This window comes from Ornithodoros turicata, chromosome 1 (assembly GCF_037126465.1).
Source record: "Ornithodoros turicata isolate Travis chromosome 1, ASM3712646v1, whole genome shotgun sequence".
In the NCBI taxonomy this organism is placed as follows: Eukaryota; Metazoa; Arthropoda; class Arachnida; order Ixodida; family Argasidae; genus Ornithodoros; species Ornithodoros turicata.
The window spans coordinates 17,082,151-17,101,678 of NC_088201.1; the positions used below are offsets into that span (position 1 = coordinate 17,082,151).

General features: G+C 44.7%; 1 protein-coding gene and 1 long non-coding RNA gene across 7 annotated transcripts in view; one reads left to right on the forward strand and one right to left on the reverse strand.

Moving 5' to 3' along the window:
• The window catches only part of LOC135377548 (uncharacterized), a 156,761-nt gene that overhangs the window by 85,655 nt on the left and 51,578 nt on the right, over window positions 1–19,528 (forward strand). The window lies entirely within an intron of this gene.
• The window catches only part of LOC135377543 (protein slit-like), a 268,615-nt gene that overhangs the window by 2,507 nt on the left and 246,580 nt on the right, over window positions 1–19,528 (reverse strand). For all 6 annotated transcript variants that reach the window (XM_064610052.1, XM_064610053.1, XM_064610051.1 and 3 more), the window contains 13 exons: window positions 15,982–16,053; window positions 15,743–15,906; window positions 13,881–14,016; window positions 11,288–11,356; window positions 10,847–10,918; window positions 10,665–10,736; window positions 10,535–10,606; window positions 10,267–10,430; window positions 3,963–4,179; window positions 3,383–3,522; window positions 3,159–3,252; window positions 2,334–3,073; window positions 1,749–1,958 (listed from right to left, as the gene is read on the reverse strand). In XM_064610052.1, the coding sequence (XP_064466122.1) occupies window positions 1,749–1,958; window positions 2,334–3,073; window positions 3,159–3,252; window positions 3,383–3,522; window positions 3,963–4,179; window positions 10,267–10,430; window positions 10,535–10,606; window positions 10,665–10,736; window positions 10,847–10,918; window positions 11,288–11,356; window positions 13,881–14,016; window positions 15,743–15,906; window positions 15,982–16,053 (2,222 nt within the window). The remainder of the gene's footprint in view (window positions 1–1,748; window positions 1,959–2,333; window positions 3,074–3,158; window positions 3,253–3,382; window positions 3,523–3,962; window positions 4,180–10,266; window positions 10,431–10,534; window positions 10,607–10,664; window positions 10,737–10,846; window positions 10,919–11,287; window positions 11,357–13,880; window positions 14,017–15,742; window positions 15,907–15,981; window positions 16,054–19,528) is intronic.

Sequence of the window (19,528 nt, forward strand, 5' to 3'; positions counted from 1 at the left end):
ATCGACGAACTTTCTTTTTTACAAGTATCTGTCCGATACCACATATAAGCTGCGCACCGTGTGAATGAGTGGGAGGCGCTCATTATTTAAATAAAAATTCAAATGAGTTTCGTAAAAAACAACTTCTAAAGCAGGGCGCTGTCGGCATTAGAATGGGTTCTACCCCTTTTGGGACATTCAGTGGACACCTTTTAGAGAAAAATCTGCCACCGAAGCTGGTCATTTGTTGCTATAATTAATTGGTTTCGGTTTACATATTTTGTCGCGGCTGGTCACAGTGAAGCGCAAAAGGACGTAATTCATTCGTGTAAGGACGTAATTCATTGGTGGATAAGGGAGTGGAAGAGCGTCCTTTTGCGCTTCACTGCGACCAGCCGCGACAAAAATAAGTAAACCGAAATCAATTAATTACTGCAACAAATGACCCGCTTCGGTGGCAGAATTTTCGCGAAAAGGTGTGCACTGAAGGTCCCAAAAGGGGGTAGCACCCATTTTCATGCCGATAGCGCCCTGCTTTAGAAGACCTTTGTTTTTTTACGAAACTCGTTTGAATTTTTAGTTAAATAATGAGCGCCTCCCACTCATTCACATTCAGCGGACCCTCGCTGAGTTCACAGGCATGTCCAGAAGCATAGCTCAGCGATTCTTGACCTGAGATCTTGACGTGCACAAGGTCTCTGCCAGATGGGTCTACAGATTGCTCACGCCGATAAAGAACGGAAGCGCCACACCACATCTCAGGTTGTTCGGTGCAGATCACCGCGGACTTCCCTGCCCGGTTGGTGACCGTGGACGAAACCACGACTTCCAACCCGAGAGCAAAGCCTTGATAGGTTCTAGCAAAAGCTTGATAGGTTCTATGATGTCTGCGTACTAGGATGAGCCGAAACGTTTGAGAGCTTAGTACACCATGGTCGGACCGAGGACTACCAGAATACGACGCATGAATGGCAGCGTAAGGATTTGACGTGCTTGGGTGAAGCTGGAAATGACAATCGCGACCCGTGTCACGGTATACGTATTTCCTAAATATATTAATACCTTAGTGCGTTAAATGTAACATCAACATGCAAACAAGGTACACCAGCACAAGGATACGAACCTGGACCATCTTGATTTCCGGTCAGAGATTTCTTGTGTATCAGAGATCTGCCGTAAGTATTGTGGGGTGGACACTTATGCACGGTCTGTTCATTCATTAGAGAGTGTGAGTAGACCGCTTGTAACGTCACCGTAGTGTTATTGTATATCTACTGGAACCAATGGCAGCGTGCGTAACGTCCAATCTCATCCGTTGATTGGGTGCGGTAGACGGTACTTCCAAAGCCACGTTTTTAACGGTCTACTAACACTCTCTATTCGTACGTGTTTTGCCACACACTCAGCCAAATATACACAGGCCAGTCCAATTTTAATGTAGGTACAAGGAAGCTCAAATTGCCGAGGAAACCACAACGTAGGACACACGCATTGCCTTTTTCAAGGATCGATTACCATGATGAAGCATTCTGTAGCATTCTCTAGATAGCGTACGTGTTTTTATTTTTCCTAGTTGGTGCTCCCCTCAAGAATTTATCTTTTCTTTTGATACATTTAAACTCATCCATTCCTCATTGCGTCCACACTTTATCTTACCACCTCTGTGTCACACTGTGGTGCTCGACGGTTTTTGCCTTCGTCTCTGCGTCGAGCACTAATGCCAGCCTCCACACACCACACCTTATTTCCCAATGCTACTTAGTACTCACCCTGGTCACAAAACGGGCCACTCCACCCACTTCTGCAGCTACACTCGTAATTATACCGGTCCACGGCAACACACTTCCCTCGCTTGCAGAGGTGGTTTTTGCATGGCTTCGGATCATCGTACTCTGAGCAGCCTGGAGACACTCGTTGCTGCTTTCGGGCGTTCATGATATCCATAGGCTTCCCATTGACAAAGAGCTCTTTCATACATCCTGGGGGAAATATGAAAAGCGCTGTGAAGAAGCTGGTACTAGTACGCATAACAAGTCGCGTTTTCCGGGTCGGTGTTTCTTCCTTAGAAATTTACTAGGCTACCGGCAAGAATGTGAAATATTTCCTAATGTGAATTGTACAGTCTTAACGTGGAAAGAGAGTAGTTTTCTCCCTCTGTCTTGACCCGTTCAAGCTGCATAGAAAAATGTTGCTTCATTCTTTTACTGTTCGTTTCAAAATCAATAGGTGCGTGTTTTCTGTATAGTCGCAGTCGGACCCAGATCATACAGGCTTGGACAATACTTTTTACTTTTAACGGCGTAGGGTAGTAAGGAAGTAAAACAGCGCAAATAAGAAAAAAGAGAGAAAAATACCTAAAAAGCTGGATGTATTCCGAAGATGCCAGAATCTGGATGCCTGCGTAGCGGCCTCTTGTGGAAGACCACCGATGTACAACGGCGTCTTCACTTCCAAATAGTCGTTGGGGCCTTCGTTTACAATGGTTCGTGGCACACCACTATCTACAGTCATGGTGAAATTCTTCTTCTCCATGAGCAGTTGCACCGTGTGGTATTCGCCATCTGGCACGGTCTCGAAACTGAACATCGTCGAGACAGGATAGTTTCCCACGTCATAGCTTACTCTGATCCTACCTTTGAACAGTTCCACGGCCATGTGATGCGTATCCCCATTGTATACAATGACGCCGTATTCCTGTTTCGTAGCAAACTTAATAGTAATGTTTGCCGTTGGTTTCGTCTGGAGAGGATCAAACTCTAAGTAGGAGTCTTCACGGAAACTGACGCTAGACAGCGACTCGCATCGCTTCCCGGTGAAGCCCGGAGTACACTTGCAGATGTAATCAGATGAACCGCTGGGCTGGAAGCATACGCCGTGCTTGCAGTCATGGTGTTGACAAGGGCTTGTTCTCGGGTACAACATGGCGACCATAGGCACCAGTTCACAAAACGTGCCGCTGAAACCAGCAGGACAAATACACCTGTAGCTGTTCACTTCGTCCACGCAAGTAGCGCCGTTTACGCAGAGATTTTCTTTGCAGTCGTCAATGTTAACAGTACAGTTGTCTCCAGTGAATCCCACCGCGCATGCGCACCTGAAATGTATTTTAGAAATAGCTTAGCTTATTCCTAACCGATTTATTAGCCGTCATGTCCTTCGAGCTGAGATATGTTACATACGCGTAATGAGTTGTATGGTCAACGCAGGTAGCGCCGTTCTTGCAAGGGTTATATTCTTTGCTGCAGAAATGTATTTTCTTCTCGCAATATTCCCCTACGGAGGAAGGATGTATAAACAATGAGCATGGGCGTCATAGCAAATACGGTTTTAGCCTCGTCATAACTAAAAAGAACCGAAGATTTCATGTACCACAAAACTTGAAATCCATTCTAACGTTGGTTACCTGTATGACCTTGTGGACAAAGGCAGTCGTAGCCGTCTATCTGGTCGATGCAGGTAGCATTATTTTCGCATTTGTTGTCGATGCAGTCATCTATGTTGATTTCGCAGCGTTCGCCATCGAAGCCTGGAGGACAGTGGCAACTGCAAGCGAGAACAGGTTCAACTGCGTTAACTCAGTCACAAAGTTACACAATACGATTTTGCATTAAAAAAATAAACGGTTTTCAGTACAGATTAAAATGTCGACAGAGCTAATAAAAGTTATTTGCTAACTGGAACTCAAACCTATCTCGTCCGTCTCCTAGCTACCGGTCTATCGGCTATCGGCAATCTAAGAGATCCAGGATCGAACCCCCCTTCGAAGCATCGAACAACATTAGATTTTCTATTCCTTGCCTACAGCCCTTGGCGTGAGTGTTGTGTATGTGGCCGTGTACGTGTTCGTGTAAAGTGGTTAACTTGCCTTACTATTCTTGTTATGGACAGCTCAAACTTGATGTGAATTAAGTAACGGTTTGTCATATGCAGAGCACCTCATAGAATGCCTTATAGAATGTCAGAGAATGTATATTATTGCGTACCTGAAACGGCCTGCTTCTAAGACCTTGCAAGTGCCGTGGTTTTCACAAGGATTTCCGTAGCAGGCGTCGATAACATATTCGCAGTTACGGCCGTGATATCCCGGAGGGCATGTACATTCGTAATCACGGAGTGGCACCGATTGACATGTCGCCCCATTCTGGCATGGGAATGTGAAACAGGCGTCGCACTTCGCAAGAACATCAGGCTCTGGTTTTCCTGCACAAAATGCGCAAAACAAGAGAAACGATGAATGCTGTTAGAAGAGGGCAGTAGGTCTTAACATGAAATCTGAAAGGCAATTACAGAGGATCGGTCCTCCAAGTCGGAACAACGTGAACTGCCATCGCAAGTCTGCATAGGCGTACCTAAGCGCAATGTGACTGCTAAGACAGTTACCCCTCTTATGTCTCGTCTTAGTGCAGCCCCTTGCAAGGATAGTAGCGGCTCTTTCAGACTTGTCAGATCCGATCCACTCAAATCTTGGGGTTTCGTCAGCGAATATGTTCCGTCTTCTACAGATACCATTCAAGCAACTGTGTAGTTAAAGAGCATAACAAGCTAAAGCATAAACCTAGCAACAATCAGCAATAACGTTTTTTCGTGCCAACGCATTATTGCGGTCATGGGTAAGTTACTACAAAAAATGAATTAAGTTACGGTTACAGTTAGCCTGCAAAAACAGTAACTGAGTTACAGTTACTCTTTTTGAAATTTAACTAGTTACAGCTACAGTTACCACGTGAAGGTTACTAAAATTACTTTACAGTTACCTTCTAAGAAAAAAAAAGTCGATATACTGGCCTAGCATACTTATACCGTGTTATGAACAGCTAATTTCCCATGAGCCTTAACAGCATGGTGGGAGTTAGTCTAGATCATCCTGGCTGCGTATGAGATGACAAAATATGTGGAATTCCTAGTAGGGAAAAATGGCAGTGTACTTGAAGCCTCGACAAAACGACGCCAGGGGACTGATGCGTGGAAAATATTGCTATACCTGAGTAACTTAGTTGCAATTACATTTTGCAGTTACTTTAAACAAAAGCGGTAACTAGTACAGCTAGAAGTTTATTTTGTAGAAAAGTAACTAGTTACTGGGTGATTCCATGTAAGGTCAGGCAGGTTGGTCCGGACGTGGTCTCAGATTTTGCTTGAAGAATTACATGTTATTGGCCGATATCTCTAGGTGACGATTATCGTAGTGTGGCCGGAAGGCTCACTTTGGAGCCCTCTAACGCCGATGCCACGCATATAATGCAACATGTTTTTGCATATTCTGCAACCGCGAGACTTTATACATTCACGAGAAAAATATCAAGGCGATAAATTATGTGGCTTTTGAGAAATTGGCTCGAATGTATGACCTACTTTCCAATTTCTTTCAATTTTTGCGCGGCTGCAGTGTGTGACACGCTGCACCTACAAATATCAAACTGATATCACCGGAAAGCACATTTCACGACGCACAAAATGATATATTGCTCATCATAAACTTTTCAATAGACGCTACGCAGAAGGGCCCCTTAATACAACAGTAAAGTGAACGACTGGCCAAGTTTGCCATTTTTTTAATATAAAGATGGGATTTTGTAGAACTTTTTTGTACAGCCCTGTCCACAGTCCTCGATGCGGACAACAAGAAAAAAAAATACAAAGGTTTCTTCCGGGTGTCGCATCTCCGGCAGGAGCGGCCAAAGTTCGGAAGCACGAAAACTGCGAGTAAAGCGAATTTCACCTGACTTCACGCTTATTATTATTATTTTTTTCTCGGCAACGAATGGTCATAGGGCCGTATTCTTAAACGATCCTCGACTCGACTCTCCACGCCGCTCTCCGAGTCGCTCCTCGAGGCAAGGTTTGTACTTGAACAGCGACTCGCAACGCCCCGCGAGCGGAGGAAATCCTTCGCGCTCTCCTCAGGTACTGCACAGTGGCGCCGCTGTTCCCTTGAAGCTTGGCTTCTCAAGTGGAGAAACGCTTCCTTCCTCTACTCATTGATGTCGATGCGGAGTGTCAAGTGGAGGATCGTTTAAGAATACGGCCGATAGAGACTTGAAACCAACGGCTTCGTTACCTAGAGATATCGGCCAACAACATATAATTCTTCAAGCAAAATCTGATATCACGTCCGGACCAACGTGCCTGATCTTATGTGGAATCACCCTACTGCAAAAAGTAACTATACACAGGGTGTCCACGCTAAGTGTGAACAGATTTTTAAAAAATATATCAATTACTTTCTCCGAGATGAAATCAATTGCAATATAGCATATGCTGAAGTGCACTCCCTAGGGGGACATTAACAGACTCCTAAGGCAATGTCTTAATTAACTTTCAATAATTAACTTTTCAATTATAAAAGCTACGAAATTGCTCCAATGAGAACATGTGATCTCTTCGGTCACCAGATACCAAAGCCGTTTTCAGACCAAAAATCCGTTCGATAGATCGTCCGCAAAAAATTCGTGAAGGAACGCCATTTTTTCTTTATTTTATTCATTGCGCATCTCTAGAGACGCGTCTTTCCTTCGCCCCCAATACGAGAGGATGAAAGAGCACACTATCGCCTCTTGCGTCCTGGAAAAAGATTAAAAGAAAACAGAAAATGCAGCCCAAGATAAGGGCAGTCGCGATAGCGTCACCCGATAGATTTGTGTTTTTGTTTTGTTTCCACAAGTTAAAGCTAATCTTCGACGCATGAGGGGGCACTGTGCTCTTTCACTCTCTCACACTGGGGGTAAAGGAAAGCCGCTTCTTTGAAGATGCGCAATAAACCAAATAAAGAAAACAAATGGCGTTCCTTCACGAATTTTTTTGCGGACGATCTACCGAACGGATTTTTGTTCTGAAAACGGTTTTGGTATCTGGTGACCGAAGAGATCAGATGTTCTCATTGGAGCAACTTCGTAGCTTTTATAATTAAGAAGTTAATTATTGAAAGTTAATTAAGACATTGCCTTAGGAGTCTGTTAATGCCCTCCTAGGGAGTGCCCTTCAGCATATGCTATATTGCAATTGATTTCATCTCGGAAAAAGTGATTGATATAGTTTTAAAAAATCTGTTCACACTTAGCGTGGACGTTACTACCCAAGACAGTAATGATGAACATTTAGTTACACGTGACCAAACCGTAACCAATCTGAGAACATTACACGGCTCCACTGCGACTCTGTCCACGCCTTGAGTTGTCTGAACCCGACTCCAAACGTTGTCTCTTGCGGGCCACGGTCAGGGGGATGAGCCGCATGCGCCTCGTACACACAGACATCGTACTCGTGCGGTGTGCCTCGCCACACTCGCGTCCCCATGGCCATTGCCAAGTGGACGTGTCCCTGGCTGTGCTCGTTCTCTTCTGCCTAGCATTCAATCTAAGATGGGGTCCTCACGGACATAACGATAACGATCGCTATGTGAAAGTTGAAGATCCGAGCCCTGGAAGGGTCGAACCCCCAAATTAATGCCCCCCCCCCCCCCGCTTCTGAACGTGTCTTCCCAGTTCGCCTATTGCCATTTCGCCTAATGCTTATTATCAGATTATCTCCCAATCCCTCACCGGGAAGTACACGGGGTACCATATCGGCCTGTCACGTGAAGAAAGGCGGCTCTTCTCCTTTTCCGTTGCAGCCTGTGCTTGATCATCATTGAAGATGGCGTTTTAAGCAAAATATCTATTTTTCTTTGCAGTCCCCGTGTTTAACAAGGAGGTTGTATTTTACATTGAAAGTGTTCACTCGCGAAGCACTTCGTATATACATAGACATCGCCTGTTGCTTCTCGTTGATCTGCTGGTCTCTCTGAAGAAGATTGGTCATCTTAAACACGTCCACATGGCAACGCTGGGCCATCGCGTTAAACCTGTGGTGCCATCCCTCTGTATTATATGTCGTCCGTCTTCCTGGGTTAGCGTAGTGGTTCCACAGAATATTCTGTGGAACCACTACGCTACTTTTATCAGGCTTAAGCCTGATAAAAGAGCAAACGACCATACATTTCATAACCTGGAACAAATAAGACACTTTACGGACCTATGTCAAAGGCAGAGTGAGTAGTGCGGAAAGGTAAGAACCAGTGTAACACATGTCTGCGTGTAACCAAATATTCAGCATACTGGCGCTCCGTCTCTTTGGGGCAGTTGCAACAACAACAACAGATATATTCTGATGATGAAATGGGGAGGTTTGGGGCAGTTGCAATTTTCAATCAATGTGTCACGAAATAATACGACTACGCGATTAACCATATGATGTCTATACGCACCAGAACAAACGACAAGCTTTTGATACTGAAAGAATGGCTAGGAAGCAAGCCAGCTGGTGACTAGAAAACATGATGAAAAAACTCCGAGACTATATAGGGAGACGACGGAAAACGGACACACAGACAACCTTTTCTTTTGTTCGACGACCACTGGGAAGACAAGTGACATTTTGACCTGAAGTACAGAGTTGGAAAATACTGAAAAGTATTATATTGTTTGCAATGCCATTCATAAGGCTAGGTGAAAAGGACAATAAGTCCTGATGTGCCGTTCGTAGCAGAGCTGACAGAGTGGGGTGTCGAACTCATTCGTGCCCGCGGGCCGCATTGAGCCATGGAGGAACTACGCGGGCCACATACCACGGTTTTAGGGTAGCCTGTTTCTGATATAGATGACACAGCACAGAATTTAAAACGACCTAAAACGTATATATTTGGGTTGCGTAGCATTGCTCAATCACATCGTCAGCAATCGTTTTTATTTGCTGTGACATGAAAAAACTTGGCACCTCTCGTTTTTAGCTATTGCGTCAATATCGTGTGAAAGTGATTGCGCAATTGCAATCTTAGGGACTGCGTTGAGGTGTTCATATGTTAATGGTAGAAGCGCAAGGGTGCAGGCGAGTTGGTACATTGTAAAACGACGATAAAACCGGAGACACGGAACAAAAAAGAGAACACGACACATATGTTGTTCATATGTATGTTCATACACATATGCATGTTCATATGTTAGTTTGAGCGTAACTTTGACTTGTTCAGATTCATCACAGAAAACGCCTGCTTGCAGACGTACGTTGACACAGTTGTCTCGCGACGTAAAGCCACGAATTATTATTGTTAGACGTATGTTGTACCGAACATTGACAGGCCTTGTCCGCGACAACGTACGTATCTTCAGGTACTTTCGTCCAACGTTAGAATAAAACGAAGCCGCACCAACATCAGCGAACTTGTTCGTATCGGTGCGTCCACTGCAGGTCAGTCAGTTCCATTTGTTAATCATCAGGAACGTTGTCAACAACTGCGGAAAACAGCTTGCCAAACAGCTCAGTTTCAAGTCTCCTGCACTGGAAGAATCTTTTGTCGAATTCACTCGGGAAATCACCAAGAATGCGACTGAACCGGTCCGTTTCTGGTGGCATTGAAGGCACCAATGTTACAAAGCGGCCATGTAATTGGCCATCGGTTTGCTAAGAAATTTTTGTAGGAATGTACTAGTAATATCACTCAAGTAAAAACCAGACGCACGGACAGGCTTATACCCTAGCCACACGGCAAGCTTAATGCATTAAACGGAATGGCATTTACTTCACCTCCTAACCAACCATCATCTCGAATCACATCGTTCTCTCCCCTGATTTGTTGAAAACAGGTGGCGTACGCCTTTTCTCATACAATTATGTTCTGCATAATTGTCAAAAAAGGGCGTACGCCTCCTGTTTTCATCAAATCGGGGGAGAGAACGATGTCATCCGTTCTTTTTTCGCCATACTTGATTATAGACACCACAGGGGGACGCCCCACTACTGAGATGACCACTGCGGAACGTTGCTGTGGCAGCGTGAAACATAAAGAGTTATAGTAATATGGCACAGTGAGCACAATGCAGATTTTTCGTTACTGCCATCATCATCAGCAGCAGCACAGTGTTTTACAGTGAGCAGTTAAGGAAAATTTACCAGGCAGCACCGTTAACAATTGTGCAACCTAAATATACCAATCGAAAAGAACGGGAACGATATACTAGAGTGTTTGCTCTAACGTGTCCAGAAATTTTATTTCAAGAGAGCGATAAAAGAGAAACGAGCGCTACTTTTCAGCTACTTGACTAAGAAACAGGTGCTACTAGTGAAGCTGTGCCTGTTTCTTACTCAAGTAGCAGAATAGTATCCCTTGCTTTTCTTTTATCGCTCGTTTTAAATATAATTTATGGAAAAGTTAGAGCAAACACCCTGTATACGCCCAAGGAGCCTTTGCATCTGGGCCTTTGACACATGCATGTGAGAAACACTGGTCACAGAAAGTTCTGAGCAGAGGCTTACCAGTACAGACAAAGCGGTTGGACGGCGCCGTAAGAACCAATTTATCCTTCATGGAATGGGGCTCGGAGCAACGAGCGATGCCGGGTTCAATGTAATCCTTCTTGATCCAATCAGAGAGCCACCGCAAGTTGCAGTCGCAGTATAGGGGATTGGCTCCTAGGGCTCTGCAGCACAGAATGGATAATTGAAGGAGTTTGGTGTTCCAACGTATCTTGTTCCTCTGGTTGTATCAATTAGCCAATGAAATATGGAATAACAATAAACCTACATATGCGTGATTGACTGGAGGTCCCTAAAAGCGCCATCTGGGATCATGGAGATATCGTTTCCGTGGAGCGACCTGAAAGCAGTTTATGCATCACACACGTGCCAACAGGTGGTTCAGCAAAGAACCTTACAAAATGCGGAGCGACTTCAGCCCTCGAAACCCGTCCACTTGTATGCACTGGAGCTTGTTGTAACTTATTATTCTGAAAAATAAAATAACTTAACAACGGCACTGGCACTGGAAATATATGAAAATATAGCGATTTATTTTATGAACTCAAATGGGAGAGTTTCGAGAAGTCGTTATACTCACAACGTGGCAAGCTTGGACAAATTTGAGAATATATTGTTCGGTAAAACAGAAATCTGATTGTTGCTAAGGTCCCTGGAAAGAATACAAGATATGAGGAAATGTACACGCATACGACTGGTCGGCATGCACAGTGGTGCAGCCTATGGCCTGCTTATAAACTAGAAGCCAAATAGTCTTTCTCATTCTCACGCCAAGCATGACTAAACAAAGAACATGAGGCTACAGAAATTACGCTACGCTTTCTGCTACTAAGCATCCTACATCTGATTCAAAAGTCAATACCGCTGCTATCAACTCCTCACCTCACGAAGGAAACAATGACAATAATAATAAATGAACTTGCTGCACGCTTATCTCCACTCTAAATGGTCTGAGGAACTGCAGTGAAATGCCAGAGTTTCTATCAGGAAACCTGCAGACAAAAAACAACGTTTCGCTCACAGTCTTGTGATGTCCTTCAGCAGGTTCAACTCCTTGGGAACTACAGCGATATCGTTCACGTCCAAGTACCTACAGGTCAAATAGGAACAGAAAATACTCGAGATCAGAATGGTCCCAGTAGAAGTCGTCGAGCAGCAAAACAAGTAACGGCTCAGCATCACTGTCCATCTGGCAAGCCCCCCTCCGGCATTTAGTGGAATGGCTGCCGTTTCCGGGCGTGTCGCGTCTAATTAAACAAGGGGCAGAAACATCCCCTGCCGATAAGCAAACGGGATTAACGATCGACCAAGTTGCACCGCTAATGGACAGTGAAGTCGAGCAACTTTATTTTATTTCTTGACCAGGGATGAAGTAACGATATACCCTTTACTTCGTTGCTACATTAGATACAGGTTCGGAAGAAGAAAAAAGAAAGTTCTAGGCGCATTTTTCTTCTATCTATTTATTCCGTCGCTTTAGTTCGGTTGTTATTACGTTGCACGCTTGCACCCAGAAGCATCGTTGGACCTTATCTGCCGCACAACGGCTCCAGGTTCCATGACCGTATAGACAGTTCAACATAAGCGGAGGCCTGCAGTTCGAAATACAGCTAACGCATCTGCACAGACTCCATGCGTTTCTTCTGAAAACGCTAGAGAAAATCTGTTCGTCAGGTTCATTACATTTTTAAAGAGCACAGTTTCCGTTCTAATCGGCAGAGATAAGGTAAACTGGGCGTACGCAGCGGTCCGTTCAGTTCAGGACGCTTTTTATGAGTGCCTACGTAAGTAGTTTTTTGGGAAACGAAATTACTACTGTACTTTGTGCCTCGGTTCTTTTCTAGGAAGTAAGGAAGGAACACGGGCGGTGCCCTACCACATGTCGGTTCATAGACGATAGCTTGCAAAGCGAACGCAATGTATTCTCCACAGATCCTAGTCAGACTCACACGTCATATTGCAAACGTCAACATGCACGTGACCATAAAAATGGCCACGGTCATGGATCAGCGGCCAAACCGTTTGTAAACAACAATTGCTGTTTATGTGCACTATGGCCTTCGTCGCTAATGCGCCAAAAAAACCTTAATCATCATCATCATGTTTCTGTGCATCGTGCTGTAACTCCTTTCGACCTCGGTAATCAGTTTGATCTGATATCCTTGCAGTAAAAGACGTAGACTTGCAAATGAGGCCTCGTACTGCTGACCACTTCCAAAGATGTGATAACGACATCGGTGCAAAGACTCACTCAGCCGATGCGACGCACTCTACTTCTTGTTATCTGTTAAGAGTCTCATGTCACGTAGGAGCGTCGTACAATTTACACTGGCACAAAGCGTTCATCTCTTGTTTTTTTATGTTCATGGGAATATGTCGACATGCGCTAAAACGGAATATAGCCAAAGTCACATGGCCTCAAAATTATGTTGCCTATAATGTGTGATAGGAACAAGATAGTGATTCACAAGCGACCACCGCTTCAGGGTAGTTACGGGTATATTGCATTCGTGTGGTGTGAAAGGACACCAGCTCCCCGCACCACTGCTTTATACCAGCGCAGGATACCAGCGCAGGGCAACGTCTAGCGGAAAGGACCGGCGGAGAGGCCGTCTGCTTACTTAAGCTGTATATCGGTGACGTTCGACATATGCTATAATTACAGGGAGACGAAAGTAATTATGTTGCTATACAATTATAGTAATTATAGAGCACTAGTACAGAGTAGCACGTGGTACCGTATTTGTACAATTCAGGTTGCCTGACCAGTGGCACTACTGTCATAATGATCAAAACCAGCGTAACAGCAACAACAGCTACATGCATGACGATGGGATGAGGCAGGTCACCGCAGGAAAAAACACACATATAGTGATTGGAAGCTACATACTGCGTACTCGGAGCTCACTATTGCTGTCGGTACTGCCTCTCTTTCTTTCATTCCTTCTTTTTTTTAGTTTTTTTAGTTCAAAAGCAACTTATAACTGGGTCATCCCATCAGATTGTCAAGCATATATACTCACAGAGGAATAACTGTTGTTGCGACTTCCGGGGATGCTGGTGTTACTTGGGGTAGTGATGTTAGTTGCTGATTCAAAGACGTAGGTAAGACGAGACAATAGAAATAGAAAACTTCATATATATATATATATATACACAATTTGATCGTGCACTCCCAGCCGAGGACTGCTGTTTCGCTCTTCTTGGAGCTCGTCAGCCCGGCGTAGGGAAGATCGTGTCACTTCCCTGCGCTGGGCTGACGAGCTCCAAGTAGAGCGAAACAGCAGTCCTCGGCTGGGAGTGCACGATCAAATTGTAAATATATATGCTCAACATGCAGCCACGGAGCTTCGGCTGTTTTCCTTTGTATATATATATATATATATATATTTGTTTCCTCTTATCTTTGGTATGTTAGCTTTTGGCGATATTGAAATCTTCTGTTTCTTTTTTTTTTTTTCATATTTACATGGCACGGGCTCGACTGTTGGTACGCAACTGCGAGCAGTGAACATATGTGCGCTGCAGCCCACGCAGTCTCACGCTACAGTCCCGTACTACCTTTGTTCACACAGGAACCGAGTGGGTATTAAGATACAACTAATGAGACTCACAGCTCAGTTGTTGTCACTTGCATGTTCTTGGGAAACGCCTTGAGACGCTGCCGGGAGCAATGGACAGCGTTCCCGTTGCAGGTACAACCGTGTGGACAGAGGCTGTCAGAGCCACATCCCTCGTATATATCAGCGTCTAGGGGAAAGCAAGTAAGGTCACAAACTGTAAGTGTTCCATTTGGAGATTCAATCCACGGGTCTGATGCCCACGCAAGGAACGCTCCGATACGTCTCAAATTGGCGCAGAGGACGTGAGCGCGATAGCTTGATTTATTACCGCGCCACGGATCGCTGTGTGTTCGAAGCTACTCTGTGAAAGTGCAGCAATTAAGATAGAGATTTATGTCCCCTTACCGCGAATAAAACTATTCCGGCCAATCTGGGTGAAAGTGCAATGATGGACGAAAGCACAAGTGAGGCCACTCTTTGGGAAAGTCGTGAGAGTTCGTAGGTGTCGGTAAACGGTCACTCCTCGCTGCCGCCCAAGATAAGATCATCTTTCCACACATCCACCATCAATCTCTATAATGAGCAGAGAAGGAACTTCCATCGCGCGCAGCCTCAGAAAGAAAATGACTTCGCAGAACTTCGGAAAGCACTCTGAAGTAGATATCGCCAGCGGAGTTACCCATCAGTTACAGCAATCTAAGATGACTTATCGTGGCATCTATTTGGACACCTGAGCCTGTATGGTACTAACGGCTTCTGCATGCATAACAGTGATACGTGAAAACAAACCGGAGGTTTCTTTCCGGCCCGATGTCTCGAGCAGGCACAGATTGTTACAAGGGAAATGTTTACCCGGGTCGATAGTATGTATAAAGCAGTGTCAGTCACGTTTAGACTTCTTAGCATGTTTAAACAGCAGCATGGCCAAACACTAGGACATTAATAGTACACGGTTTGCTGGGAACAGACTTGCAATAGATTGAGAGCTTAGATTTGAGACAGATTCTCTGTAGGCGTGTCCTAGAAAGGCGTACTGAGCCCAACGTTCTTGAAAATCGTGCTGGCCGATCTACCTGGCATACTCCCGTGAGGTGCACACATCAGCGTGTTCGGGCTAGACTACAAAACGCACTCGACAGCGTGGTGCTATGCCTCGCGGAACAACTACAACATCTCTGTGTGGTCAACCTACACACCAATAAGTGCACGCAACTTGAGATGAACTACCACAGGTTTCTTGAAGTCATCAAGGCCGTACCCTCGGCTGAAAGAAACACGGACTTTTAAGGATCGCCCCGAACGCTTGACTTAAGCGTTTCGGTATCTACGAACATTGAGGTTCTAAGCGTCGCGCTATGCTTCTCCGCTTCTGCTTCTTCGAGCTGGTTTCAGCTCTTCTTTAATTCGGCACATACTGGCCTACACCGCTCCAATCCTGAATGCCATATGCCCTACGGTATACAGCTTACTTCAGCGCATCCTCCCGACTTTGGACTCCTGAGCCTTCGACATCACGAAACTATTAGGTCCTCCTTCGTCCGACAAGGCGCTAAGGGCACTTGAAGACTTTTTGCATGCAACCGGGCTTATGGACATCCTATGACACGGTGAATGTGTGATGTGTCCTGTGTGTGCCCCCGGTGATTCCGCCACTTTAACTTGGGCGCAGCTCTTGAACTTTTGACCTACATGTTGAACTCCATTATCATCTCTGTTCGTCTCTGGACATCATCCTTTTGCGTTTTCATCATCTCATCATCGGATTGAACTTTCTGTATTAAGTGTACTGGGGTAGCCAGTTTGACTTCGTCGAAACTCACATCCCCATTTTTTTCTTTATTCACATCACATCACATCACATCACGTCAGCGCATCCTGCCAAAAAGAAAACGCCAGAAGATCATTATACTAACCCCCACATTCGAAGTCTTTTGATTCGACATCCTGAATAGGAATATCCTTTAGATTAGTAGGAGTCTGACAGCGTGGATTTCCAGTGACGATATTCTTCTTACGCAGCCAGTCAGAAAGCCACTTTAGGTGACAGTTGCAATTCAATGGGTTCGCTAATAGATTTCTGTGCAACAAACATACATGGAATTAACAAACAAGTTAACAACACGCAGCAACCAAGTAGAAGTGGTGTACTTACAATGTGGACAAGGAACTCATACGCTCAAATGAGCCAGGCATTATGCACCTGATTTTGTTATCGTAGAGCGACCTGCAAATAATAGCCGGAAATTAAATTAATCCTTTAGTCCGATAAATAAATATCGCTTTCACTGCAAAAGACTAGAAGCGTGGCAATGGTGGTGCAATATGCTTTAGCTTTCTCACGTTGCTCTCTTATAGCTCTCTCGACACTCTAAAACAAAAGCTGTTCATTCAGAAGCAATTACAGCTTCTAGTCTCCTAAATTGCAATTACTCTCCATTTTAGTCCACTCGCCCTGAATTTTACTTCCCAGTATTGCAAATAGTCCCTATAGGCGTCGCACAGCCTTCGGTGAATTTATTCCCGAAAAGGGCTAGTGGTTGTGACAATGCATAGAGCCCCCAGACGGACTAATATACTCCTTTTTTCTTCTTCTTCTTAGAGTGAAGGAACGAGGCAACGGATATGTACGTATATGTTTCTGATCATTTATATTTGTGCGAAAGTAAGTGCCTAAGTAAGTAAAGTTCACGTATATCTCCAATAACCCATATTCCCAAATGCCGATACCAAAAATTCTACTTCAACTGTAGTACGTATTGTCAGAGTGGCTTCACAGGGATTAACCGTACAATTCGACTGTGGAAATTGAGCGACCATTGTCCAGCAATCAAAGAAACGGTATCTGAGCTCCTTGCACTGCAACCACAGCAAGACAGTACCGACAAGGGAGTCAAGCAACGCAGCACGAAGGAAGGCGGATAAACGCCATGATTTACGGCTGGGTGCAAGACAGCTTCACTCCGGCTTCCAGACCTATCGCTAACAAGACGCTGACAGCACACCGCCGATGCTATCTGGAGTTACTCACGATTCCCGATGCTTCAGTTCGAAACCTGGTAATTGCACGATGCCGAAACGACCTCGTGGGTAACCTTTACTCGCCCGTGTATGGCACTGACTCTTTTGAAGGAAATGTGCCATACCCCATAATGTTTTCGGTCAATATTTCAACCGATCTCATACCGCTCACAATGCGTGACGACAGTGCGTACGGAAAACAAGTTTGAAGCCACGATCTTGAGCGATGCCGAGGAAAGGTGTGCTAGAACTCAACACCTGCGTACCTAAAGCAGTATCAGCGTCCCACAATTCATCGTTTTTGTTCTTCTGGAATCGAAAAGGAACAACCTGCTGTTCTCCCACTATATATCTCGTAGTAGTCTAACCGCTAGTCACGTGCAAAGGAAACACCAGTTAGATTAGGGTAAGATGGGACAAGATGAGACACGGGGCAAGACGCGACATTTTTTGCTGGACCCCGCCTGTCTCTCAGACGCGTTGCGCCATGCGCTTGAAACTTTACTCATAGGTGGCTCTGCATGACCGCTCTATTGCACGTGAGAATTTTCCGGATTGGCGTATGCGTTGAAGAGGGGAAAAAATTGGTTACTCCTGCCTGGAACGTAAAGACCCGCAAAAAAGGTGCGATTTTCTGTAGTCCTTTTTCTTGTCATCTGTACAGCAGCGTTTCGCAGGCTTATTCTGTCAATGTAAGTCCACATCCTATTTCTTTATTCATTCATCTAGATATATGCAAAATACGGGCACTCTTTGTTATCCAGTGTTGAACAGAAAAATTAATGCATCCGATTATATGCACGGGGCAAGACGCAACAATTTAATGTAATTTTAATTTAATGAAATTTAAATTTAATGTAATTTAGAAACGGATAAGTCAACTATTAGGTGACTTTATGCTTGTTCCTCTGGCAATTCTTTTTTGCATATTGCCTAGGATTTTCCACCAAATTTTCCTGTTTCCTAGAATATTTCCAGCAAAGTAGAAGCGTACGCAAAAGCGTACGACCAGCGACACATCAGACTGGCGGTGCCTTGTTTGCAAAGGACGGTGGAACAAAATAGCACCGGGCTCTGTGTGGTTTTATTGCACATCATGTGGGCGACGGGCTCAAGGGGGTTGTGTAGGGGCCTACGTGCCTTACTTTGTCTGCTTAGATTGAAAACAACTAATTTGTATAGTTCATCATCACGGCGTGTCTCATCTTGCCCCACGCAATGTCTCGTCTTGCCCCGAAGGGTGGGGCAAGATGTGACAATCTGCATTTTTGAATTTGTTGTTCTGTATATATATTTGCAAATCAAAATTCGGGGTGGGTATCTTCACGCACGTGCGTGTTTCAGGATTTTTTAAACGTGGAATGGCTTTCAACAAGGATAGTCTCTCATTCTGATATCCCGCGTTTGCTCGAAATCCCCTAATGAAAGAGTTAATTAATGAATTTTAGGTAATTAGTCATCTTGTTGTGGCATACTTTCTTCGAGGGGCTGTCAGCCTGGCCGTAGAACTCAACTGCAAAAACGGCATCTATTTTTCTCTGCTAGTTTTTTAATAAAAATTCTGTAACGAATAAAAATAAACGCCCTGTGTATAAGATGCACGTCGTATTTTGGGGCCACACATCCGAGGTCGTTCGGCTACGTTAATCATCTACAAACTGTTGAAGCTGGACCGTAGCTCCAGAGGACATGCTTTAGCATACCAATTTGAACTCCGCATTAGCATTTGAACTCCGTTTCTCCCCATTTTTTTACATCATCAGTTCGGAACACGTTTGCAGGTTGTGAAGCATGTCATATGCACGGCGCATCTATAGGTGAAGCTTGTAGAGGGCTCAAGTGGCGACGTCAGAATTATAGTACTTTACGCTACCAGTAACGCATCTAGTTTTCCGCACCGCAAAATCGGAAATTTCCCGCCAAAATTTACGGGGCGGAAGTTTCTGCCAACGATTTAAAAAAACTATAGCTAAATATACATAGATACGTAACAGGGATAATAAGAAAATAAAGCTGCGAGCGCGTGTTTATCCCCCCCCCCCCCGGCACACTCACATTATTTCACGCACGCGTGGGCCAAGAAAGTAAGCCCACACTACAACAAATATTCGCTGTAACTGGATTGTGAAAAAGGCAGTTGGGCTCTAGCGCATTCCTGTAGTAAAGTCACTCTAAATTTATGATTTGAGGTGCGCCAAAAGCCGAACTCTAGCTCTGCGTGTAATTCCAATCAGCTGTGTTTGTGACCAACCTTGTGTATTTATAGATTCAACAGGAACCGAATGATCTTGATTAGTAGTGACGTACAACACCTTATCAAGTATGACATCATCGGTGTCGCTACATAATGGATCGATAAAACTCGTATTACATATTTTGCGAGCCACGATATAGTGGCACAATTTCGTATTTGGTGTCCAAGAATCGTCAATTTGCGTCTGTAAAAAAATCAATCTTTAACTGTGACAGGACACAGCTTTCCGCACCTCGAAACTGTGCATGTACTAGTCGCAACAGCAGGGGAGACCTTGCTAGAACTGCAAAAGGCTAAACGGGGGAAAACGCAAAAGGCTTGCCCTTCGCTGTATGAGTTGTCGCAACAATGAATGAATGTCAAACGGCGGCAGCGTCTACATCCCTAATGACACGCTGTGTGATAACTTTAACAGAGCTAATTGCGT